Source organism: Neocloeon triangulifer, unplaced genomic scaffold (genome assembly GCF_031216515.1).
Source record: "Neocloeon triangulifer isolate White Clay Creek 2 clone unplaced genomic scaffold, ASM3121651v1 ptg000002l, whole genome shotgun sequence".
Lineage (NCBI taxonomy): Eukaryota > Metazoa > Arthropoda > Insecta > Ephemeroptera > Baetidae > Neocloeon > Neocloeon triangulifer.
Window position 1 is genome coordinate 5093600 of NW_026775545.1, and position 26167 is coordinate 5119766.

Below are 26167 nucleotides of genomic sequence, written 5' to 3' on the forward strand. Positions count from 1 at the left end.
ATACTTTAAAAACCAAACATAATTTTATTGACATAAATGATATGCCAGGGGTTTTAAATTGATATTTGAAATGTTGCAAAGTAACTTCAAGGTGTGCCAGTGGTATCGTCAGTGATGAAATCATCAACAGCATCAGCAATGGCATTGATGAACTTCTCATAGTCCGCCAAGAACTCATTCCAGTCATCTGTGAGCATTGATAGAATATCTTCCAACTCGTCATGTCCCAAATCGTAGATAAACTTTACGAGCTTCATATGTCGCTTCACAACCGCTGCGTCGGGATTCGTCTAACAAAATTTATGTATTTGATTCAGAATCGTAAAATTTAAAAAATTTACTCACATATACGTCTGTCAGGGCCCTAATTGTTCCAGTGTAGGTTTCAAGATTGTGGTGTATCCTGACCCTTATTTCCGATAAGTCTGCCCTGAGCAATTTCGCTACTTCCTCCACTGCAATTTTGCTCCGCACAAAAGAATCCTTGGTGGCACCGTTGCGCAGTTTGTAGACTACTTCTTCAACCAGTTCGATCAGGGTGTTGAACATGTAGGAATGTTCGTAGGTTGCTTTTTGGGCAGCTTCGAGATTTCCAAAAACTTTTTCCTTCAGCTTATCAAGCTGTGTGCGCTCCACCTAGCAAAAATTATGTTTTTTTTTTTTTTAATTGAAGTTGAAAATGAAAATAAAAAGATATTATTACTCCAAGATCAACCATAGAGTCAAAAACCAATCTGAAGTGCTCGTCGACAGGGAACGGGTTAGCCATGTAGGTACGTTCAAAGAACTGCAGCCTCTTCAATGATGACTCAAAAGCCAAGGCCTTTGCTTCTACCACAACATATTTTGGTTCCTCAACTGGAGTGACACCCACTGGCACTTTTTCAGCCTTAACGAAAATGGGGATTTGTGCCGTATGGTGCTCATCGACGGGAACAATTGGGATTTTTTCTGCTGGAACTGGAATTGCTACTGGAATAACTTTTTCAGCCACAATGACAGGGGTGATGACTTTTTCATCCGTGACCACAGGTTTCACAACATCCGGCACCACATCAACTTGGGTCGTCACCTCAACTGGACCCGCAAGAGCCTAATCGAAGGAATGAATCTTGAGGCGATTTGTGGCTTTGTAATATAATTACCTGCGAGAAGGCCAGGCCCAAACAAATAATGAGAAGTGTGCGCATCTTGAGAAGAACTGAGCAAGAATTGGATGAGCACGCCCTATTTATAGATTGATTTGTTACAGGGGAAATAGTCTGCTGTTTTCAGACACTGCTCCTAATAGGTTGTTTTCATTGCACCAAGAAATAATTAAGTGGGCAATGACCAGTCTATGTGCAGACGATTTTAGCTAATATCATTAGTTCGGGGAAATTTCTTATGTTAGAATTTTAAATACATATTTATTTCTAGAAAGAAAAAAATTTGGAAGTTATCACGACAGTAAATTTAATACCGAGAAGCTTGCTACAATTTTCCACTCATTTTTAATTTTTTCAACTTTTCCTGCACGTAAGCCTCTGCGTTGAAACTATGAGCCTCCTCTACTTGACTTATTAAACCTTGCTGGAAATCTTTCTCCTTTTTGGCTTCTCTTCGCATTCTCAGCTAAAAATTCAACAGAGGGTTTTTTTAGTTACGTTTTTTTATTACTTAAAGTAATTACTTTCGCCCATTCAAATTTCATTCTCTTTCTGAGCTTCTTCCTCTTATGTTTCTTCATTTTATGCCTCCTGATGACAATAAGTCTGGCGGCTTGAATTTCATCTCTATCCTCCCCAGGGGAGGTTTTGGGCACAACAGGGAGGTCGAGAGGCGCAATTTTTGGAGCCACTGGTGTTTGGCGAACAGGAACAAGAAGGTCAATCAGGGAGGGAGGAGGCATCTTCCACTCGAGGGTCGGTTTGCCGGAGATTGAGGTTGATGATTTGCGACCTGCAGAACCATAATTTGTATTAAAATATTTTTCGATTTTATTTATTCTGAAAAAATATACTTTGCTGAGACGTAATCAACGGAACAGTCCAGCTTGAAGGAGAATAACTTTTTGCTGGCTCTATAGTTTTGACCATTGTTTTTGTGCCCAAGTTTCCTAAAAATAAAAATTAGATATTATACGACAAATTTACAAAAAGAAACATTCGCAGATTTCTTTCTAAAAAAACTAGAAAAAAATATGCAAATAAAAAACAGTTTCCAATTGCAAAGAGTCGAAAATTTTTTTAAATTCTTAATATTTTTCATCAATATAGAGAGATAAACCTGAAAAAATGAATAAATATCGAAGACACGTCCATTATACAAGAAGCAAACGTGTTTGTATTTCAGAGGAAAAATGTGTTTTTCAAAGCGAATGACGTGATACTTACGGGCTAAAATGTGCCCTAGGCGGGTGCTTAAAGTCCTCAACATGATTTTACCTCAGCTTTTACGCATTACAGCTAAATTAAGAAGAAATTAAAATGCAATCTCGCGTTTGTTATTATCCCGGTTGGAAAACATCTGTTCGCTTGCTCGGCTCTCGGCTTGCTCCACAGAGTTGTACGCTTGCTCAAATTCGCTGCCTGCCGGCAAGTTCATGCAAAGGGTTGCATAGATGGCACTGTACAGATCGCTCTTTATGTATTTAATTTTGTTAAAATCATGGACCTATTAAGAAATCTTAATAAAAAGAAATTCTTTATAAATCCTTATTGAAAACATTTGGGAATTTTTGATAATTTAATATTTCTTTATCACTGATTTTATGCGGATATTAAAAATATTATTATTATCAAAATAATTTCGAGCATGAAAATATAGTTTAATCATTTTGATACAAACCAAATTAATTATAGTCCTTTAAATAATTAAAAGAAAAAAGATTTTTTTAGTTTTTGGACATTTATTTTAGAAAACTTTCACACACCGTGTGCACACGTGTTTATATACATACAATATGAAAATATAGTTATATATAATTATGCAATAAAATTTAGGTTACATTTCATGCCTTCCATTTTTAGGTAGTTTCAAAATTACATTTTCCTTGATATATATAGATATCATGTTTAATTTTGTATAAAAAAAAATACTGATTACAATTACTACGCTATTTCATCTTCTATATTTCTTAATTAAACACTCCACATTTTCTTGTAAATAAAATGATTTTTTTGAACTTTTTTTATCGCAATGGAGTTTTTGGATTCAGTCAGAAATTTCATCATCCTCATATTCATCTGGAGAATAGTTAATGGAATTTTTAGAGCTTTGACGGTTTAAATTCTGACGCTGAATGACGGATTTGATTGCGTTGGTTGACGCTAAGTCGAGGGCAGTGAGACCATCGGTGTTTTTTAAACTTGTGTCGGCCCCTATCTCTAGCAGAAGGTTGACCACATCTAGGTGACCTTTGGAGGCTGCAGAATGCAGAGGAGTGTCTCCAAGACGATTCTAAAAAACCAATGGAGTTATATTTGATAGAAATAATTCATACAAAATTAAAATACTTGAGCGTTTAAGGCTTCGCTAGGAATTTTAAGCAGCTCCTGCACACACTCCAACTGGCCAGAATGACAAGCCCAAAGAAGGGCTGTGTTCCCTGCGTGATCCAAGCTTGTGGCCGAGACACCTTCGGAGAGACCCTGCTTCAGGTTACTCAGATTTCCTCTGCGAGCGGCATCATGTAGAGGAAAAAGGACTTCTTCGGTACAAGTTTCAACTAAAAATAAAGGTTTAAAATTTTAGAAAAATATTATATTATCTTGCGGTAAAGTGAGGAAAATTAAATAGATTTTTTTACTAAATATATGAACTAAAAATAAAATATTCCAAATTTTCTTACATCAAATAATAATTTAAGGAATTTAAGTATTAAAAACAAAATCTTATAAATTATACCGTAATTGCTAGGAATCAGTCCGAAATTTGGGCCGCATTTTGCCCTCCACCAGTTTTGGTCTGTAACTTGGTCCAAGACGTACAAAACGTCTCCCTCTTGGAATGTCAACTCGTCAGGATTTTGAGCGGAATAATCGTAAAGGGCTCTCACAACTTTAATTTTTCCTAGAGGCATACACAAAAAATTAAAAAAATATCCTGAAACAATTTTTGTATTAAATATACCTGGCTTCGGAGCAATTTTTGGGGCGCTGGGCGTACGGCTTAAAGAAGTACTCATGTTTTAATATTAATTTTCTTGATTTATTTTCTAAATATCACATCTACTCGGAACGTCACTTTTTTTCTGAAAATGGAACAAAATAATAAATTAATATAATTAATACCGTATTTTTATTGCGTTTAGAAACTCAAAGCTATAAAAAAAACTCACTTAACACAGAGTGAGTGGATCGATGTCTTTGAAGAGTTAACAAATAAAACTTGCGTAACAAAAACAAACCAAGCCTATTTTTTCTTGGTTTTGCGATTTCCGGTCAAGATAACGTGGCTGGTGGGTTGCGGCGTCGTCTGTTGCTTTTATGAAAATAATAAAACATCAATTCAGAAATTAATTTTTTCATCAGAAGGTCAACTTGATTGACATATACTGCCAAAAATCAGAAAAAATCCTCTTTTAAGTTTGTTTTGTTTACCTTTTTATTGCTGCGCCACCCACCGAGGTCCTCGACCCCTTCTACTTTCGTGCCGCAAAGAGTAAGAAACTTTCAAATTCTGGCGCTGCTGTTGTTATTTAAAGATGGCCGCCTAAACACACGTCACTTGGCAGAATCGTGCAAGGTCATCGATGAGAATCCCGATTTCGCGCTGCGGCACGTGAAAAGTGATGCGGTGACGCATGCAAACGGGGCGTTCGTTTCGGCTCGATCTCGACTCCAACTTTTCAATTTAACCCGTTTTTCGTCGTCATTCGTCGAGTCGGCTGGCGGAACCAGCCCACAATTATTCAGATTTCTCAAAAATAATTATTCAAGCTTGCCGAGGAGTAAATTAGCCTTGAATTCCAGCCACGATGGAAGAGAACGACGGCGAAAACAATCCGCCCGAGTTGCAGCAAGTGAGCCTCGAGCAGAGCGAGGATTTGTTTCAATCGGCTTTGGAGGTTTGTAAAAAAACCAAGTGTCAAAATTTTTATCTCTGATGTCCAGTATCCGGCGTTCCCAAAACAACACTTTATCGCAAGTAAAAACCCTGCAGCGCTGACTAAAAACTAAAACGTCTGTAATGAAATTTTAAATAAGCCTTTGTAAGCCAGAAAATGTTTTTTTAAATATTTCTATAAGTTATTTAAAATTTAGAAGAATTTAAGAAAAAAAAAATGGAAATAAATTTTGGATAATTTAGTATTCCATTAGAAGCCATTTCTGTATTATATGATATTCAGATTATATTGACCCAGAAGGTTTTTTGCGTTTATTTATTGTAAATTTTTAATTAGATATATATATAATAAAATTTCTGTTGTTCAATACAAACATACATTTTTATTCATAGAACAGGAAAATCTTTTTTTAACAATGAATTAAATATCAAAAAATATATTATTTAGCTGTGCAAGAAATTTTAATTCGATTATTATGTTTCACGCATGAAATAAGTTTCATAACTTTCCGATTAATTATAATTTAAAAACTCTGTCATTGTTGATTTAAAAATTATTCAATTTTTTTATTTTAATTACGAAATCGCCGGATAGTATATTATATTTTGGTATTTCCTTATTTCATTTTGCGCTCATCATGCTGGAGATAAAAATAGACCATTCCATAAAGCAAATAACATCATAATGTGCCCCCATAGATATTTACCCAGCAGTGACTGGAATGTTATATCATGTGACATGAAACAACCGACAAATAATCTTTATCAAAGCTATACAAAATTTTATTACTGATGGACCTATATAATGTTTCTTGGTATAAAAATGTACAGCGCCAAATTTAACAAAGCGGTTTAAAAACAAACACTTCTTCTTTGATCTAATAATAATTTATTTTATTTTAGGAGGAGGTTCCTTTGGACAACGACTCTGACATTTTTGCCGAGGAAAGTGTGACAAGCGATCCCACAGGCCAGCCAGGCCAGGTACGTTGAATGCCATTAACGGGCCAATGTCGAATAATTGCAGACAACAGGTTGAAACATGCAATTACCCTCAAACTTTTCTTGTAGGCTCCAACAACGCAGAGCAGCGCGCCAACCAGTTTTCCTACTAATAGAATGCACAGAGTCACAACAGAGGAGGTGAGATTTATTTTCTGTATGCGTGGATTTTATTTTTACCTTAATAACCCTGTAAAAATAGCCTAAAACGTTAGAAAACGATGAAAAAATCTAAAAAAGGACCAAAATTCATTCAAGAGCCGACTTAAATTTTAAAATTTCAATTTATGTTTTTTAGCCTAAAATAAAATTATTTTTTTGGAAAAAAAATAAAGTTTTTGAATAAATAAATGTGCTAATTTTTAATAAATTATTTTTCAGCTTCAACAACATGGTGCAAACGGTGACGACCAGTACGTCAGGGTCTCGATCACCGAGCCTCAGAAGATGGGCGAAGGCATGAGTTCTTACATGGCCTACAGAGTATCCACACAGACCAACATGCAGTTCTACAAGAAGTCAAACTTCAGCGTGTACCGCCGCTTCAGCGACTTCTTAGGCCTGCACGATAAGCTGATTGAAAAGTACCTCCGCTCCGGGAGAATCATTCCGCCTGCTCCTGAGAAAAGCATGATTGGTATGAAGCACTTTCAACGGACGTTGTATCAAATATATCCTGGATATAAATTTAGGCTCAACCAAAATTAAGATCTCAAATCAGGCGGATCAGGGCTCGTCTGGAGAATTCATCGAGAGACGAAGAGCTGCGTTAGAGCGCTTCATCAACCGCACTGCAAACCACCCCATTCTCCGGGTCGACCCTGATTTCAGGGATTTCCTCGAGTCAGGTAATTTCTTAATCATTGCATCGATATCTAAAAAAATTGAGATTTAATTTGCTTTTAGTTTAAACTTTTTTTATATCAATATTGTGATAATCTGACAGACATGTCACATTAAAAAAATATTATATTCCTTCAGAACTGGAACTTCCAAAAGCCACAAACACATCTGCCTTGAGTGGTGCTGGAGTGATCAGGCTGTTTAACAAAGTAGGCGAGACTGTGAACAAGATCACCTACAAAATGGATGAAAGTGATGTGGTACGTTTCTTATTCCTGATATATTTTGGAACAAATTAACATAATTTGTAATTGTTGAATTATTAAATATGCCAGGAGAACCAGGTAAAATATTAAAATTATTGCATGAAGCAGCACGATAAAAGAAATTTTAAATTTGTCAATATTTCTAAACTAATTTTGTTAATTCCAGTGGTTCGAGGAAAAAGTGCAGCAAATCGACAGCTTGGATAATCACCTGAAGAACATGTTGACCCGCGTGGAGGCGCTGGTCTATCAGCGTCGAGAGCTGTGCTTGTGCTTAGCTGGTTTCAGCAAGAGCATAGCCATGCTAAGCAACTGTGATGAACACAACTCGCTGTCCAGGGCGCTGTCCATTCTGGCCGAGGTTGAGGAAAAGGTCGAGCACGTTTATTCACAACAGTGTGACGCCGACTACGCCATTCTCTACGAGCTGCTCAAAGATTACGTGGCTCTCGTCGGAGCCGTTAAGGTTTCAGTTTCATTAAACACGCATTTGAATTTGGTGTTAACGATCTCTCTCGATAAACCGGCAGGATGTGTTCCACGAGAGGGTGAAAGTGTACCAAAATTGGCAGCACGCCCAAATCGTGCTCAACAAAAAGCGAGAAGCCAAAGCCAAGTTTGAAATTATGGGCCGGACTGATAAAATCAACCAAGCCAAGGATGAAGTTCTAGAGGTCGGTGTCAATTTGCTCGCAGATAAATTAGCCGTGGTTAATTTCTTCTGTCGGCGATTAATATTATTCTGTGAAACTTTCTGGCACATTGTAAACTGTCCAAGTGCTGGAAGTAATTTTACCAAACTGCGAAAATTAACAGTGATTCTTAAATTTTAGTGGGAGTCGAAAGTTGAGCGTGGCCAGGAGGAGTTTGAAAATATCTGCAGGATGATAAAGAAGGAACTGGAACGTTTTGAGTTGGTCCGCACTCAGGAGTTCAAGGTCGTCCTTATGCGTTACGTTGAGAGTCTCATGAATAATCAGCAACAGGTTCGTTTCATTTTTTTAATATGAGAGGAAGATTAATAATATTTTGTAAAATAGCTAATCCAAATTTGGGAGACATTCCTGCCTGAAGCCAAGGCAATCGCTTAATGTGATGCGAAGGATGCAAGGAGAGTCTTGCATTGCTAATCTGCCCAATTGTTATCTCGAGAATGAATAAATCACTATTATTTCTATTATATGAATGTTACATAAATCTTCTATGTTTGAAAACATACTGGCGAATTATGTATGTATGCTAAAAGTCTTGATCTACTCATATTTTGTACTACATTCTAATACATTATTATAGCTTCTTCTATGCAATAACCTAGAGTTTATCACTATTTTAACCCTAAAATATATTATATAATACAAAAATTAGCAAGCAGAGCGTTCGATACATGAAGAGCAAAAAAAATTAGCTAATTGTTGTAATTTATCTCATGCTGCTAAAACAAGATAAAATGCTGAAAGGAACAATTTTATCATTAATAATAGTGCTCTTGCTGAGGCTTGCTCTTGACGTATGTCCGTATTGATCATAAAGAGCTTGCAGCGTTTTGGTCGTAACATAATAATTATCCTGTCGCAAATTATGAAGTGCGCCGCTCGCTCTTTTACAATGCAAAAATCCATGGTCGGCGGTGCGACGACGACGTTGGCAGGCAAGAGAGAGATATCACGGATGAAGTGACACACTTTTGTTGTATGCGCCGACTGTAAGAAAGAAAAATGAGCAGAAATAAGAGGAGATTTCTGCCTGGAAAGACAATGGACAAAACGCCGGCTCACTGTGTGCGCTCCATATTTGACATTGATTTTTGCAAACGCCGAGAGAGAAAAGCGAAACTCTCAGCTATGGAAGAATTTAATGAGGGATGCAAAAATAATGTTGGTGTGCTGAAGAAAAATAAATGCATTATGCACTAGGGCTAGCTGCTCAGCGAATCCATTCAATTTTTATAATAACCAAGTTATGTTGCGGCCGGGGAAATAAATTTGCCCATTATTTTGACCTCATTTCCGCATGAAGACGGATGTAAAATTGTGTGCCAAATTTTCCTCTTATTTAGCGGTAGTTATATATATATATATTCAGTGTCAGAATGTTCCAGAAACTTTTAAAGTATTAAACTATTTTTTATATAATAGATATGAGTGGATATCATTATACTAATATTTATAACAATTTTAATTTTACACATTTATTTTGCCAAATTCTATTTCAAAATCTACATTGATAAGCAACAAAGGGTGAATGGGGCTATGAAAATGCCACTGGCTCATTTTTATTTTTTGCGTCCCTTTTCCGCAATTTGTTATCATAATAATTTAAAATATATTTCGTCCTGTACTCTTTATTTATGATCGAGCCCGCATCAACATTTCCTGCGTTCTCCAGCGCGCGAGATAATGCATACAAAATTTTATTCATTTTTTTTCCTCCGCCACGTATATATGTGTATCTGCTATAGATTATAGATGGGTATTTCAACCCCAATATGCGAGGCATTCAAATTTTACGGCCCCTATTTTCGCCTTCTGCTGGAGCTTCCAACTCTCTCGCCCAGGCACTTTCTTTTGCACCATAAAGAGAGCTGATACGCGCCGCGCGGCGCCGAACATTTCTGGCTAAGTTCAGTAGTTGTAAAATTGGTCCGACGCATCAGAACCGCGATAGATAGCAAAGAGAACAGCAGTGGCGCGAGGAATTCGCGCTCGTCGCCAGCTCTGATAAAGTCAAAACTTTTTAAATGGGCTAAAAAGAAAAAGATACGTGCGGCTTTCAAAGACTTCTTTTGGTCTTTTACGACAATTAAACTGCACCAAAGAGGGAAATTTTGAAGTCTTGCCAAGCTCAAATGCTTAATTTCTGCTCCTTGTGGGTCTACTGAACACTGAACTGGAGATTCCAATCTTGAAGTAATACGCAAGGGTTGTTGAGCTGGGTTAAGATTAGTTTGCAATTTAATGTAGAATTATAATTATGTAATATTAGTCCCTGCCGAAAATTAATTAAATTTTCAATTTCTTTTTAATTTATATATTATGTGAGCGATCTACGAATGCAAATTGGGCTCAACTGGGTACAACAATTTAACCATCTCTTAAAATTTAAATAACAAATTTTTTGATAGAATTCCGAGAATTCCAATTCCAAAATTTCAATGATTGCTTGATTGATTAAATTTAATTGGCACTACTTGTGCCGTTTTGAAACATATATTTTAATAGCCAACGTATGAATAACACAAATATACAAAAACCTTTTGACAGACAATTTTCAATGATTATAATTTGAAAAATAAAATTGGCAAGTTAGGATAGCTTTCATAATTTTTGTTAAATTAGCAAATAATACAACGTGCATTGGACTTACGTGAGCGTTTCCATTTGTAATGGATTGAACCTAAAATTGCAAATAAATTTTTTTATCGGATAAAACATTTTGCGAAAAGCCTGTGTGGGTGAGTTACAGTTCTCAAAAGGTCAATCCATCAGCAGGTGGTGTGCGCGCATCCGTCGCCATAAAACACGGCGGTGCGCCGCCAAGGAGAGACAATAATTTCAGTTTTATCTGCCTTTTTGTTACAAATGGAATTTTGCTCGGGCGCGCGGCGGCGAATCAATTTATGGCCGCACGGATAGATATATAGGACGCTTGGTATAAATTGTTTTGCAGAGGCGAGAGCAGAACCAACTATGGCAATTGCCGCAGCTGCTCTCCAAATAACAAATCAGACACATACAGAGTCGGCAAAAACTTTTGAAGCTCTCTGTGCCGATATTTAAATTTTTAGCAGCGAATTGCGACCAGCCTGTGTGTGCGCGAGAGCATCATGCAAGCGAGCGCGCCATCGGAATATGTGATATTGCGAAAAGCCGGTGGCGGTATTATACCCAGCTGGTTTAATTTATATGGAGAGACGGGTGGAGAGAGTTAAAAAGTCCAATGTGCTTATACAGCCCGACTATCGCAATGAACGGCGGCGCGTGTTCTTTTTGTCTGTCGTTTTCTGTTGGAGATCACGGTTATTTGCAGAATTTATTTGCATAAATATATACTCCAGCTTTAGTTGTTGAGCTCAATCGCAGTATAAAGGGAAAAGAGCAGAAAATTTATGTGACGTTATGTAAAAACATTCGTGTTGCGATTTGGTCTGAAAAATTTATCACGATTTTATGCGTTAATATTTGACCCACGGTTGTCTTTTAGCTGAAGTTTTTATTCAATTTAATTATTTAATAAAGAACTTTAAACTACATAAAGTGACACGCATTTTATTAAAATTATTAAAATATTTGCTTATTGTTAGATGCATTACATTTTTTATAAAATGAATTATGGATGATACACTAAAGATGTGACACTTAGGAACACACTTTTAATTTGAAGCTCTTAACAGCACCACAACAAAACAAATTTCCCTTTCACATTTTATCTCTCGCTTAGCGGGTGTAGTGCTTTTGTCAGTGAGGGATGATTTGTGTACATTGGCCCGTTCGCGAGGGAGCTCAGTCATTTAGGATGCCTCGAATATCGGGCGCGGCAGGGATAAATTAGCTTGGGCAAAAAACGTCCATATATCCGCGGCACCGGCGCTTTATTAAAAGCAACAAAGGGAGGAGAAAAAGCGAGGAACGAAGGGAAAAAATTATTGTACCCGGTTGGTCGGACCGGTAAAGGCATGATTAATGATGTCTGGATATCAGGCGGAGAGGTGTGCGCTTTATAAATAATAAATTCAGAGGCGTTTCGTATTGCACACACAAAAAGAAGCACAATGGCGAACGGCTGGGCGGATTATGTAACTCGTCGCGGCGGCGGCGGCGGCAGCGGCGGCCGTGGCGACTTAGCAAAGTTTCTTCTTTTCAGTTTGCTCTCTGCGCAAAAAGCACTGCTGGTTAGCTTGGGGCGAGATGAATGGAAAATCTCATGGGTCTGCACGCACACGAGGCTGTGGATTCATTAAATGTGGGACAAAATGAGGGTCCTTGAACATTTCTATCTCTCCCTCTGTCGCCCTTTCTCGCCAAATATCAGAGCGCAGAGAAACACAAACCGTCTCTAATAAAAAAAAGGGAGCGGCGGCACTCGTCTCGGATTTTTCCACTGAAAAAGAGGAAGTTGCCACATTGTTTACAAACAAACTTTCTGGCGAAAAATAATTAGTCAGCTCCAGATCTGAAAAGCCTCTCTTTCACTCTCTGTGAAGCGGCCCCAGGCGCCTTCCCGAAGTGTAATTACCAAGTTAATTAAGCATGGAGTAAGTTTAAGTGAGTTGAACTTGAAGAGGCTCTGAACGCAATCGACACCCTCACGTACCAACGAGGGTGGCAAAAATGGGGCTGCAGTTCAGTTAGTAGGGAGGAATGATATCAAGTTTCCTAGGTGGCACGTAGATTGTTATATACCAGTCGGAGAATGGGCAAATGGGGGTGATAATGGCGCACCGAGTGAGTGGTGCTAGCGGGGGTAGCTAGCAACAAGTTGAACGCACTGGCGGTGCCGATTTTTTCATACGAGCCGCGCTTCCATGAATTATCACGCGTTTATCACCGCCGATGATGTTATCATCCATGTGCAGTGCGGTCGAACTGTGGAAAGTTTCAACAGTTGGAAAATAAAAGTTGTGTGCCCCGTTTTAAATGTCAATCGAATTTATTACACACGGCTTATCTAAATGTTAACAGATGTAAGTGGAATGTAAAATTGTAAACTCTTTTTGACTCAATTAAAATTAAAAGCATTTTCATTATCGCACCGTAATAAATTTTCCCCTCTACAAGCACACTAGCTCAACGCCTGCTGTCTGCGGATTAAGCAAACCCGCTCAACAGTCTGGTCGAGCCAGATGCATACCTCTGTCTGCGTTTGTTTTCAGCAAGAAGATCACCATCTAGCACTATTTCTCACTTTAATCACTCCTCTGAAGGGTATAATGAAATGATCATTACATATATTTTAAGCCCCATTCAATTTATAATAAAGTCAACTTTATTATCAAAAGTTTTTTACTGACAAAATAGAGGATAATTATGTATGTTAATGTTCAGTATTTAATAAATAAATAATTTTACCATTAGATTTAAACGGGAAATTTTTAATTTTCTCATTGACATATGAAAAATATTAATTTATTAAGTTTCTTCTTTCTGTAATATAAACATTTCAATGAACGCAAAAGTGAATTACTGAGTTGTAATGTTTGGCTTTAATTATTAAAAAATAATATTGTTTGCTTTTTTACACATTATCACATTATTTATACCAATATTTTAAACCTGGTTCATGTTTAAGTCTTTTTGACCAAAAAAAATCAATTTTACCTACTTTTTATAGTGACGTAACCGCTGACGAAAATCAAAGCGGACGTTAAAAAGCGGTGCCGTGTGCACTCACCTGACAACTTTGAAACGTTTATCTCGCGCACATTCTTCTGTCAGTGGGCTAACCTATCAATATTAATGGGGGGAGTTTACTTTGCACAGGGTACGCACGCTATATTGAAAAACCACATCTTCAACGCGAAATTTCCCGTCAAAAGCTATTTGCGGACCGGCCAAACTGACGCGCATAAATTTCGCAAACAACGTACAGGAAGCTCGTTCAATATTTACTTCAAAGCAGTGTGTATGCAGACAACAAAAATTGCGCATCATCCCACATGCCTTTGGCGCACGCAGAAGAAAGGGGTGCGAGAGAGCAGCTTCGAGGTGGCAATATTTGCTCAGAGCAGCCAAGAGAAAAGACGCCCGCCGACCAAAAAAGCGGCACTCTCAAAGAAGAACAAGAGAGCCGCCGGCAGTTTAGAGAGGCCGGTCCATTTGACACACCGCGCACATTCGACAACAATTTTTACCGCGGACTCGAGACGATGCAGCCATCGTCGGACAAAAGCTGCCGATGGGCTCGTTAAGGCCTCATTGTTTGCCTCTTCATCCGCCAGCTAATACATAATGGAGCAAGGAAAGACCTCTGCAATAACTCCATCATTTCGGCGAGTTACGACAGCCCTGTCTTGTCAGATCATATCCGACGGCATCAGCGTAGAGCGCGGTCTTTATTTAGCCCCGAAACGGCTTCCGTTCCAGATACGTTTTTTGTAATACATTTTTGCAAGACGACGGAATAAGTTGGCCCTTTTTATGGCGCATAATCTCGTCGGCGGTTGATGAAAAATAGATAAGCCCTTTCTCTTTTATTTTGCACTCGAACAAAAATGTCTCACAATCAGCTCAGTTGGTTGTAATTGCGGTATTGGAGAAAATATTGACTATTTTTTTCCATTATTCCTGTATTTTTTGTATTACAAAAATAATTTGAATAATGCACAATGTAACGTCAAATATATATATTTTTTGTTCACATTAAAATGACGGAACTGTTTGTTAAAAGAGCTTATACGTTCCATATCAAAACTAGATTAAGTAATGTCCTTTCTATATTATCCAGCAATTTCCTGCTTTTATTTGTCTTATCAAAAAGATTAAAATTTTAAACAGTTTTCTGGCTGTATTTATTTCCTGTGGGTTTCTCTGTAGGAAAATAAATGTTTAAAATAAAAAAGTTTGCCATTTGGGCATTCCATCAAAAATAAAATTTTTTTCCTCAGCCTAGAACGTTAATAAAAATTTCACGATCCATTCGCCAGCCGGCTGTAATTGTAAACACGCCGTTATCGTTAACACGCCCCGTTTAACAAATTTCGGCCCTATATTTTTTCGCCCACGAATCGCGCTACAGCCAGCCAGACATATCTGCTGGACTTTCCTTTGGTTTTACGGTCGTTCTAAGCGAGCCTAATCTTGTGCGTGCCGACGAAAATGGCTCGCGCGCGGTATGGAATAACTCATAAAGTATCATTCAGAAGTATCGATTGCCGCTCGAAATTCTGCCGTATTGTGTTTGGGCCTTAATTTATGTGGCGAGAGGACTTGTAGGCCTCGGAGATAATAAATTGGGGGAGTATTTTTGGACGTTTTTATGGCAAATCGTGAAAGTAGATTAAAACGTTACGGCGGCAATCGCATAAAAATCCATCTCGGAACCGACTCGAGCAGTACTAAATTTGTCTAACGCCACGGCCGGCAGTGACGTATTTGGGAAAGCACGTCGCCTGCAGCCGACTCTCTTCCTCCACTGTTCTATAGGAATTTAATCAAAGAAATAAAATAAGAAATATACAAACTAATAAAGTGGGTTTTTGTGTGGCTAGTTATAATTGTTAGACATCAATTCTATTGTCATTAATAGAGTAAGAATTGTAATTGGGTGGATTCTTTTGTTTGATTCTGATCTATGTAGTGGTTTTTATAAAATGTAGTTTTTATCTTTCATGCCGTGGTTTTTTGAGAATCAAATTTTAAATTAAAAACTCTTTTTTTTAATTAAATGATAGGTATTTTTAAATAAGATTGTTTAATTGACTCAAATTTGAGTAAATTTTTCATGTAATGTTTTTCCTATTTGAAATTAAGAAGCAAGCATTTTCTCAGATTATTACCTGTTTTTATTCATGATCTGGTCATGATTCTGATGATCTATTTTACTAGGATTTGTTTTATTAATTTTATTCCCATGCAGCTTTTTAAATTTACACAGGAAATATAGATCTTGGATAAACCAAATAGGTGAGTTTTTTTCAATGCGGGTTGTTAAAAAATTGACTTATCCGGAGAAAAATACAATAGATGGATTGAATTTGAATTGACTTGTGTGCATTAATTCTTCATTCACTCTGGAAATTCATGTTTTAACGGTTTTAACATAAATCATTGTGCCAGTCTAAAGTGGAACTATTGCGTTTCTGTTGGGTTAGAGAAAATGCGTGGAAAAGTATCGAGTGGTGGCGGCGGAGTATAAATAACGCAATGCGAAACAAGCAAGGCGAGAGTGCAACAAACAAAGCGAGTGTGTTGCTAGAGCAAGTGAGAAGAGCCGGTGCGGGGCGCCACGGCAGCGAGTCGGTGCCCGCGGACTTTGCGCCAAGCGACGGAGCGCAGCAGCAGCGGCGAGCCGTGGTGCAGGCGCGAGCGAGAGGGCGAACGAGCCAGTTTGGTAGTACTGGAGAGGAGGGAGCCGACCGAGGAGCATGCTGCACCGGCGTCGATACCAAGTGGGCTTTGGTGGTGGCGTTTTGGCGCGGCGGCTGCACGCGGCCTGAAGAGCTGCAAGGGTAGGCGCGCGCCTTCGCGACGAGAGTGCGTGCGCGAAAATGGTGCAGTGCCGGCGCCGCGAGTTGTTCATGTTGTTGTTGTTGTTGTCACATGAAATAAGAAGGTGGTGAGTGGCGAGAGAGCGCAAGATGGACCGGCAGCAGCCTCCGCAGGTGCCGCCGCGCCACCTCTACTCCAGCCCCACCCAGCCGAATTTGGGCGAGCCGGAGGAGGTCGCGGTCGTGTCGCCAGACCGCAGCTCCGTGTCCGGCTTCCCCTCGGACAGGACGCCCGTGTCCAGCAGCAGGGGCTCCACCAAACTGACCAAGCAGCAGGTCAAGCCCTTCACCAGGGAGTCGCTCGAGCGGCTCGAGAGCAAGACGGTGCAGTTGGTGCGCGAGTACGGATTCCAGCCGCGCCGCAAGGTCAGCGTCGAGGACGGTTCGGTGCTGCCCTACAAGTTTGAACCCTTCCCCAGCAACCTCTACGGCAGACCCCTCGAAGAAATTGACAACTTTATCTACGATGAGGTGAGCCCCTGCATCCCTAATGGAGGGAAAAAATTACATCAAGTGCGCTTTCTTCCGACAGGCAATTTGCATTCATATTTGACAGGGATTTGAAACCGCTCCATCCTCGCCTTTAATTTTGCCCTCGGTCCGCTCTTTTTCCCCAACAATTTTTATTTGTTTCGCCTCTTTCTCTCTGCCAAAGGTGCCTGCTGAATATGAATGCGCCGCAATACATTTTATTTGTCTCTCGCTCGCTCTCGTCCCAAAGCGGGCTGCATACTTTTGTTCAAAATTCAATTTTCAGTCGCCGCGAGCCCTTTCGAGCTTCAATATAATTTACATCGGAGCAAAACCGTCGCCGACTGCAGCTCTTTTCAACGCTTTTTCCATTTCAAAGCTCAATAAAACATTGCGCGAGTGACACGGATATAATTTTTGAAAGATCAAACAGCTTTTTTGGTTGAATGGTGCACTAGATTCTTTCCCTGAAGCTTTCAGATTAAATAATTCACATTGGTGCTTTTAAAACACCTGCTGCAATACAAAGCTCAGCCTTAAAAAAAGAGTTGCAAGTGCTAACGTTTTAAATTTTTAGTTTTCTTTTTTATATAATTTTACGATAATCTTTAAGCTGTTGATTATGGAAGCTATTCTTCAAAGAATATGGAATGAAAATCATAATCTATTTCGAAATAAATTTTCTAAACGAGGTTAAAATCCGGTTTCAATTTTACATGAAATCCAATGCATATAAGTTTAATTTCCGTTTATATGACATAACGATTTAGTTTTCGGTTAAAATATTTTTAAAATCCTCTAAGTCAGAAAAATACACTATAAAATAAAATACAAAGAAGCGTTTAATTTTATAACAACGTTAAATTGATAAATATTAATTTTGTATACACCACAATCAAATAAAATAAAATTGAAACACCTGATTATTATAAGTAAATTTATATTTTGAATTTTGTAACAAATGAAATTCATGCCACCTATGACTGTCGCAGAAAAATGGCTGAAATTACAACTTTCTTGGAGACTTACTAAACGATAAAAGAGCAGGAAACTAATTTCGTACCTAATCATGATAAGTGAGGGCAAATCTGTGGTTTATGCGCATTTGAAAGAATCAGATATACAAAGTGATAACGATTAATTTTAATATACGAGCACGATAGCAAACATCCGTTGATACTAGCATAAGCTGAAGTTGTGCCATTTTTCAATAAAAAAATTCGGTAAGAAATTTTCTCTGAAGTCTAATATCAAAAATATAATTTTAATTTCTAAATGGCACAATTAAAAAATATAGCTACTAATTATAATACCGGGTCACGGGGTCAACCAAAGCCACATTGATTTTGAATTGAATAGAAATTTGTATCAGACTTAAACGATAAAATGATTGCTAGCTTTTTTATACATAAAAAAGCTCGTCGATATGTCTCCAACTCAATACCCTTGAAGTGTGTAGCAAATCAACGCTGCAACAACGAAAAAAAACATCATTTCCCGTTTCGAAGGGGGTAATAAATAACTCGGTAATCCGCTTAGAAGGCGGCAATCGGCGCCAAAAACCGTGCTGCTCTGTAATTAGAGCGTTTGATAAATAGAGTCTTGAAATGTGTGTGTGATATATTGGGGCCGGGTCTGTTGTGGCGGTAAAAAGCCAACCGGCGACAAGACGAGGGTCAGCCTCAACAGTTTGATGAGCCGGTCTGATACACAACGCAGACATGAAAGAAAGAATGAGGAAAAGGACAATGCATGCGACAGACAGTCGCTTCCTATTATACGGCCGGGCATAAAGTTTTTTACTCTCGGTAAAGTTTAATATTTTTAACGTCCCATTTTCTTTCTTATATACTAAAGAATGTATCTTTTAACGTTATAAGTTATAATACATATAATCTCAAACTAGTGGATTAAGAAATTTCCAAAAATAAATGCAAATTATGTTTCAAAATTATTTCCTCAAAAATAATGGATATTTTCATTCCAATAATAATTAATTTATGGAGTCCCTTAAAAATAAAGCTCTTATTACTATTATTTATTAGTCCACATTATTAAATAAATAAACGAGTAAAACTTTGTTTGAAAAAAGGCCGGCTATTGTAACTAGCAAAACGGTATCACCACTATAGCAAGAATTTTGCTAAAACTTCTGGAATAAAAAACCCATCCGCTGCAGCCAGCCTTTGTTTCATGCTGACTAATTAATTTTAAAATACGCAGTTAATAAAATATAATTATATTTCGGCTGTGTAAAATTAATGGTAGTGTGAATGTTTTGTTGATTCTAATTGTAACGGCGTAAAGGCGATTGAGACTCGCCATTTGTATTTCATTTTTTAGTACCCAAATTTTAATTGTGACATCATAAAACCATATTATATAATAATATTTAACCATTTATTTTTAGAAATTCTTAATATTTTTGCCGTTTAATCTACACAGTGAGGCTTTTATAATAATATTTTTGAAACAAAATCTTAAATAATCAAGATTGAAAATATCAGACTATAGGATCGCAGTTGAAAAACGTGAAAATCCGTATACAATTCCTTAAATTTCAAGAACGACGTGCACGCAAGTAAAAAGCAGGTTGGCTAGTGAAATTTCGGCATCGTCACGTGAGACTCAATTATGCAGAATTGCAGGGGCAGCAGGCAAGTGCGCGCGCGGCCGGTCGAATGTGACGCAATTACCGACGCGGCGCGGCTCTCGGTGTAATACATTCATGTTTTGTGCGAAATCACCCGTGCGCTCTGGCCTGCCTGCCGCTTGGCATTTTCCTAATAAATTCCGGCCCAGAAGCAAACCACGCGGCCTCTTTGCATGCAGATGTTTACATTGCGGCCGTAAATATACTCGCTTTTTGTTGTTATTCCGCTTTACCGCCGCCAAATGGCGTCTCGTCTCGCGCGCCGCAATTGGAAAATATTTTGAAAATACGCTCCACCGACACCGAACATTTTTCCGCCTCTCGCGAATGAGGTGAACGCGACAAGAGGCGCGTCGCGAAAATTGGGCTCTTTTGTATTCGGCGCGTGAACCGTTTTGTGTCACGTCCGATGATTTATGTGCTGCTTCGCATTTAAAATAACAAAAAAGGAAAACAAAAACAGCAGTCAAAAGCTGTACATGCGCGAATATGCGAATATTTGGCAAATGTTTGCCACCTGTGAAGCAAGAGATGCTGTTTAACTTCATTTTTTTCTTATACATCATGTCAAACTGGAAGAGAAGTGAAAAAAATGAGATATAGAAAAAACTGCGAAGTATAAAACTGGCAAGTCCCCGTGGAAGAAAGTTATAATATAGAATACAGCAGAGAAAAAATTATGTATTTAATATGTACAGATAATTTGAAGTTTTACACTAAAGCAAGTTTAATTAAATCAAAAATAATTTATGCAACATTCACATAAAAATTTGAATGCTTAACTGACATTAATAATTGTAAGCAGCTTGTAGGAATAAAGTAGCAGCAATTGTTGCAAATTTAAATTTTAGCTTGGTTTTTTTAGATGTATTTACTAATAATTTTTTATAGAATTCTACATAATTGTAACAAAATAATATATAAATTTAATAATTAGATTTTTATACAATAATTTTTTTTTTATTTAAACATCAAATTAGTATTTCTTTTAATAATTTTTATTTTTAAAATTATTTGTAAGGTGCTGAAGGCAATAAAAACATAAATAGAAACACAATTAGCATTTTAAATAGTAAATAGATGTGTTAATTTTTTGAACAGTCAACCTTCAATGAGATTAAAATCCGGATTATTCCGATAATATCTGTAATTAATTTGTTTGCTTAACATTATTAATTTTCCACGTTTATGCAATAAATTTGAAAGCTTAATTCTGTTATTGTTGTTAATATAGCTGGGTGAAGTCAACATTGTTTGTCTTCACTCCGTTTGCAAATAAAGGAACTTGTCAATGATGCTCGAAGCGTGTTGAATTGCTTTCTGCCCACTCAACACAACTCTCTCCAGGGCGTTCAAAGCAAAATTTGCAGCACCACTTTCCCTGCTTGGCAGCAACGACAATCGCTTTCACGCTCGACGCGATTCTATGAACTTTGCACCGCGTGTAAAATATTTAAAGAGCACTTCAGGCCGTGGCGGCGCGGAATTTTTCCGCTGCTGGCTCTTTCAGTTTGTGGAAATTCCATGCAGCCGCATGGCGAAAGCCACAAAGTTAAGCGCGCTTCTGCTCCACCCCCGGTAAAAGCAGCAGCACCCACCGAGCAACCGAGCGAGCAACCGACCGGTCCTCGTGCTCGGCTCAATAATGCAGAGCGAAACTTCATTACCCGCGGCCGACCGAATCAAAACCGAGAGAAGAATTCGCGCCCATTGTCGTCGCTAGAATTCAATTATTGCCGCGTGCGAACTTATCGCCCAAACATTAATTAGAAAGGGCTGCAGAAAAAGGTATCGATTCGCGCGCCATGCATGTGTACATTTACAAACGACAGAGCACAATGGGCCGTGCGGTTTGATGAAAAAATCAATGGCCGGCCCGAGTGCCGCGTTAAAAGAGGGCGAGGCAATAATTAAGACGGGACATTTCGCGGCACTCGCGTTAATTAATCGTGCGGCGAGCGACCGCACCGTTGGCGAAGGGGTGCGAAAAAGGGACCGAATGTAATTCCGAGCATCCCTCTGTTGATTGCCAACAAGTAGAAAGATGAAGAAGAAGCTCGGGGTCAAGGTCGCGCGCTGCCGCCTGCCAGAGAGAACGGCAGCCGGCTGTTGATCAATCAAAGCGAATTCTGCCGAGCTATGCAGTTTGAGGCCCGAAAAAGTCAATCAGCCTGAGAGGGCGAGGGCGTGAAAAAGAAACTGCCCTCTTGGGCATCCGATCGCACGAGCCATGTTGTACCTACAGAATATAGCGGCGGGCGAATCAATCGACACCGCCTTTTTTGTTGCCGCCGCCTTACACATTGTTAAGCGCACCCTTAGAAAAAAACGTAATTTTAGAACCTCGTAAAGTTTATTACTATATTTCATACCTAAATATAAATCATTTTACTATAAATAACAAAATTTTAAAATAAAATGTCAACAATTTTTAGAATCAACTAAACTGCATTTTAAAAGCACGGGTATAACATTTTTGTTTGTTTGTTGAAGAACGAAAATGTGGAAATATTCCAGATTTTTTGCAAGAAAAATTATTTGTTACAGTTGAATTTAAAAATTACCAAATGTTTAACATAAACACTGATGAGTATGGACTTAAAAAAATTAATTCCTTAATTAATTAATTTATTCTTTCGAAAGGAAGTGAATTTCAATTTATTCACAATCTAAGAACCAAAAAGTGAAATATTTACTTATTTGAATTCAAATTTGAAAATATTTATTTGAACAGAGAATCGTCAATTCTAGTTTCTAAAAGAAATTAAAAGGTTAAATAAGAAATATTGTATTTTTCCATAATTAATAAATAATTCATTTTACAATTTTTGAAACTGAATTAACATTTTAATTAACAAAAGCAATCTTGACAGAGAAAAAAGTGGTGACGGAAACTTTACATGAATTTTGTCATTTCCCTAATTTTTCATTCCACTGCAAAATTAGACAAAGCGCTGGTGGCCGTTAAGAGAGTCATTTGTCTGCCGGGCTGCCAGTCGCAGAAAGAGGAGTCACTTTGCAGTTTGCGAATGCGGAAACGAATAACGCGGTCAAACGCCAGGCGCAAACGCTGCCGGAGCGAAAATAATGCCTCGGACTGCCAATTAAAGCGTGCCGCCGGCAGAGGCAACCACTTGTTCAAGAATTCGGCCCGGCTTAGCACAAGTCGGCACTCTCTGGCACACATTGGCCGCTCGGCTGCGTGATCAATATGTACACGCCACTCGCACACTCACCCAAAAATAATACGTTCGTTTCGCGGGCCATTAGAGGCAGCCAGGGGCGAGTGCTGCAGCCCGCGTGACCCAGTGGCCGTCCTTCTACCCCCGATTCCGACGACGAGCACACAACAAGGCGCGTTGCAGTATTTTTGTTTTCCGCCGCCACCGGTGGAGGCGGAGGGGAGGCGACATTCGACGGTGCCTGCAGCTCGCGCGGCTGCATGCAACCGGGCGGACGCGTCTGCCAAACCGGTTGCATAGTCTGTCGAGTCTCCGGTGGGAAGAGCAGGTGCCGGCTGCACTCATAATTTGCGCCCCGAAACGCAGGTCGACCGAGTATAATTTTCTGGGGAGCCCATATGTGGCTGAAATGGATGTGGCACAAATTTTTAATTCAATCTCATAAAAAAGTTAAAAAAAGAAACGAGTGGCAAAAAATATCTTTTAAGAAATATTGCATTGATTATTAAAATAGTAACAACAATACTGATTGTGAATTAATGAATATAATATAGCGTTAGGAGGTATGTAAAATAATTTTTTGGCATCCTATTTATATGTTGGATATTCTGGTACCATCAATGTTTGTTCATTTATCACGATAATTCTTAAATATAAAATTATATGACTAATTCAACGAATCTGATTTTTTATTTGAATTTAATTAATTGCAATAGCTTGAATAAAAGTTTCTAAAGACTAAGCTTATTTAAAAATTTTATTATTTGAACGCGGAGAAATTCAATTCAAACTTTTTTATCAAAAGCTCTAATGGATAATTCATTTTGCAATCAATTTTCGGTACATAAGTTAGATAGCTTAAATTATCACTAAAAATTATGATTGATGTTCAGTTCTGAAACTAATTCAAAGCAAAATGTCACTTTAATTTTTTCATTTACATTTTTTTTTTAATTCCTCTAACAATGTAAAAAAATGTTTTACAAATTATAATTAAAAACTCAAGAACAGCACAAGTACTGCAAATGATTGTCCCTAGTCAGTATTCAAGACATATACGAGTTTTGATTTTGAGACTTGCACTATAAATTTCGTATGTGTAGTGCCGACCCACTCGGCTGGCGAATCGATATTGTAGCACACTTGCAGCTAACGGCCGACCGACCTAGCTATATCTCCTGCAGGAGCACACAACACGTGATGGATAATGCAACTTTAATGGGCCGGGCCCCGATTAATAACGCCTTAACTGCACCCCAAGAGCAGAGCTCGAAACTTAAGCGCGATCGTTTTCTACTCGCAGCTACCTGTGTGCAGCTCGCTTTGTCCGTACCGAGGGACAAACAGATTTTTCTTTGTCTGCCTTCCCGACCCTTTGATAAATTAAGCGGCTTTCCTATGTGCCGCCGTCGTGCTGGAATTTGCTTTTGTGGCAAAAAGGAAGGCGAAAGCAAATGCAAAAGTGGTTCAAGTGAAGAAATGCTTTGTTGTTCAACATGTGAAAAATAACTTTTGGGGCGAACAATGGAAACAACTATTTCGTAATTGCTTTTGTCTGTGAGCTCCTCCAGCTTGCTTTTACCGGTAACTTGACACCACTTAAAATTTCGATTAAAATCTTTTTAAATAAAATGTTCAAGACATTTCAAATTAAATAAAGTTTTTTTTAAGGAAATATTTTCTGCACTATAATTTTGATTCAACTGATTAAAAAAATGAAATTAATTCCAGAATTAAATTTTCCTAGATTCAGAAATAAAACAAAAATTTGGAAAGCGTGCAAATTATGATTTTATTAAATTAAAATAGCTGTTGAAAATTAAGTATCTGTTCAAAAAATAAAAATATAATATAATTAAAATTAATAACACATTTTATGGTGAGTTTAGAATAATAACCGCTTTGCAATAATAGCAGTGACATTATTTTGTGCATCGCTCGTTAGCCTCATGACGTAGGCACTGCAGCGCTAATTGAAAATTATCGCATTCAAATTGGCTCGTGCACCATTTAATGGGGTGCTGCGGGTTGGTGCGGTGGAAAGCGAGACGCGGCGTCGTCCGCTTTGATAGTGCCCTGTCAACGGCGCACTGAAAGAGAAGTAACAATAATGTACCGGTGGTGCTGCTGCCATTTGGCTTTTGTGGCCACCAACACTGTATGCTAATTATGAAACTATAGCTGCTGTTTGTCGTCCTCCAACAGAAGCGAGAGGGCATTGTTGTGAAAATAATGTTATGCTAAATAGATATAATTGCCGTGAAGAGGGCAATAAGAGACATGGGGCTTTGGTGAGCTTTATTGCACCTTTGCCCTTTCGTTTGATGTGAGAGTGAGTGAGATGTCGGTGGCAACACTCGTAACGTGTTTTGCATGTGTGTGCATTTGATGTTTAATTTAATCGACGATCATTTCGATTAACTAAATGGAAAGTGCTTGCGAGTGTTCGTTTAATAAAACAGAAAGAATTATCAGGGGATTAATTATCAGTGGGGATAGTTTTTAAACAGTAAACGATTGAACGGGAAATAAATGAAATTTAGGTTATTAAATTTCAAATTAAAATTATTGTCATTTTTTTCTGTTAATAATACGCATACGCAGCATTGCTATTTTTCTTACAAAGGTGTGAGCAATCTTTTTAAATCACAATAGTGAAAGTGAATGAGAATTAGATCGAAATTTTAATTGCATGAAACATGGCTTGTTGTAAAAAGGGGAATTGAAATTCATTAAAAAATTTGAAGTAGAATTTAAAAAATAATTTAGGTTTTAAATAATATTGTTATGATTTACAGACACAAAACTCTCCGTGTTCCTAGTTTAAAACTTCATCAGCGGCTACAAAATTTTGAACTCCTATTTTAATATTCTTTGTATAAAATGTAAATTTTGTGGAGTGGTCACACTTTCTCACTTTCTGAGACAATAAGGATCTTTAATAAAACACTATCAAATCCTGATTTGTCAAATTATGAACAACACCTTAAAAGCTTTACAACGTTTCAGAAAAAAGGTTGAAAAAAAAATGGAAAATATTAATTTTTTGCAATTAAATTTTTTATGTATAAAAAAATCTAAATTAATTTAAAAACGCATCTTCGCTAATGCTTATACAGGACAAAGGAAAATTAATTAAAATAATGCGGTTCTTATCAGTTATTGTGTACTCGAAACTTCAAAAATTCAGATAAAAAGTATCTCTCGTCTTTCATTCCGGCTTCTGTGGAGTATAATAGTTGCTGCTTATATAATCATTTAAATTAAATTCTTTCTCGCAACCCTTGTAACAAATGGAGTGGAAATTGCACCACTGACGGTTGCTTTTTTCCGATCTAATGGACGCGAATATAACTTCCTGTACATTAAACAAGAGGCTCCTTTTTCTTATTTAAAAGCAATTGGAAAACCTCTCCCTTGCTTTTATCGCCGTATTGATGAAACACACGCCAAACGGCGAACGGAATTGCCGGCGTTTTGAATAAAAGAAGGGGTAATT

The 26167-nt window shown here is 37.9% G+C and overlaps 5 protein-coding genes across 20 annotated transcripts in view; 2 read left to right on the forward strand and 3 right to left on the reverse strand.

The window, feature by feature from the left end:
* Window positions 1-4: 4 nt before the first annotated feature.
* On the reverse strand, window positions 5-1294 carry LOC132204665 (uncharacterized). Its single transcript, XM_059633295.1, has 4 exons — window positions 1146-1294; window positions 704-1093; window positions 346-636; window positions 5-290 (listed from the first exon to the last, which is right to left on the reverse strand). Exons 1-4 carry the CDS (start codon window positions 1188-1190, stop codon window positions 87-89), a joined length of 930 nt encoding a protein of 309 aa, XP_059489278.1. The 5' UTR covers window positions 1191-1294; the 3' UTR covers window positions 5-86.
* Window positions 1295-1438: 144 nt separating this feature from the next.
* LOC132204673 (uncharacterized) lies at window positions 1439-2545 on the reverse strand. The gene is made up of 4 exons (XM_059633308.1): window positions 2376-2545; window positions 2003-2098; window positions 1673-1941; window positions 1439-1614 (listed from the first exon to the last, which is right to left on the reverse strand). Exons 1-4 carry the CDS (start codon window positions 2416-2418, stop codon window positions 1474-1476), a joined length of 549 nt encoding a protein of 182 aa, XP_059489291.1. The 5' UTR covers window positions 2419-2545; the 3' UTR covers window positions 1439-1473.
* Window positions 2546-2884: 339 nt separating this feature from the next.
* LOC132205321 (osteoclast-stimulating factor 1-like) lies at window positions 2885-4674 on the reverse strand. Of its 3 annotated transcripts, none has more exons than XM_059634294.1 (6): window positions 4584-4674; window positions 4322-4464; window positions 4114-4234; window positions 3889-4053; window positions 3498-3709; window positions 2885-3441 (listed from the first exon to the last, which is right to left on the reverse strand). In XM_059634294.1, exons 3-6 carry the CDS (start codon window positions 4166-4168, stop codon window positions 3196-3198), a joined length of 678 nt encoding a protein of 225 aa, XP_059490277.1. In that variant the 5' UTR covers window positions 4169-4234; window positions 4322-4464; window positions 4584-4674; the 3' UTR covers window positions 2885-3195. The 3 variants fall into 3 exon arrangements, with proteins under 3 accessions (XP_059490277.1, XP_059490278.1, XP_059490279.1); XM_059634295.1 differs by having other exon boundaries at window positions 4322-4458; window positions 4584-4636; XM_059634296.1 differs by having other exon boundaries at window positions 4391-4464; window positions 4584-4614.
* A 141-nt stretch (window positions 4675-4815) lies between these two features.
* Window positions 4816-8342, forward strand: LOC132205320 (sorting nexin-2-like). The gene is made up of 10 exons (XM_059634293.1): window positions 4816-5050; window positions 5953-6033; window positions 6121-6192; window positions 6433-6688; window positions 6744-6899; window positions 7033-7154; window positions 7327-7626; window positions 7691-7834; window positions 7994-8146; window positions 8201-8342. Exons 1-10 carry the CDS (start codon window positions 4961-4963, stop codon window positions 8249-8251), a joined length of 1425 nt encoding a protein of 474 aa, XP_059490276.1. The 5' UTR covers window positions 4816-4960; the 3' UTR covers window positions 8252-8342.
* A 7884-nt stretch (window positions 8343-16226) lies between these two features.
* The window catches only part of LOC132204283 (sodium channel protein 60E-like), an 80294-nt gene continuing 70353 nt past the window's right edge, over window positions 16227-26167 (forward strand). For all 14 annotated transcript variants that reach the window (XM_059632691.1, XM_059632730.1, XM_059632700.1 and 11 more), the window contains exon 1: window positions 16227-16833. In XM_059632691.1, the coding sequence (XP_059488674.1) occupies window positions 16453-16833 (381 nt within the window). In that variant the 5' untranslated portion in view covers window positions 16227-16452. The remainder of the gene's footprint in view (window positions 16834-26167) is intronic.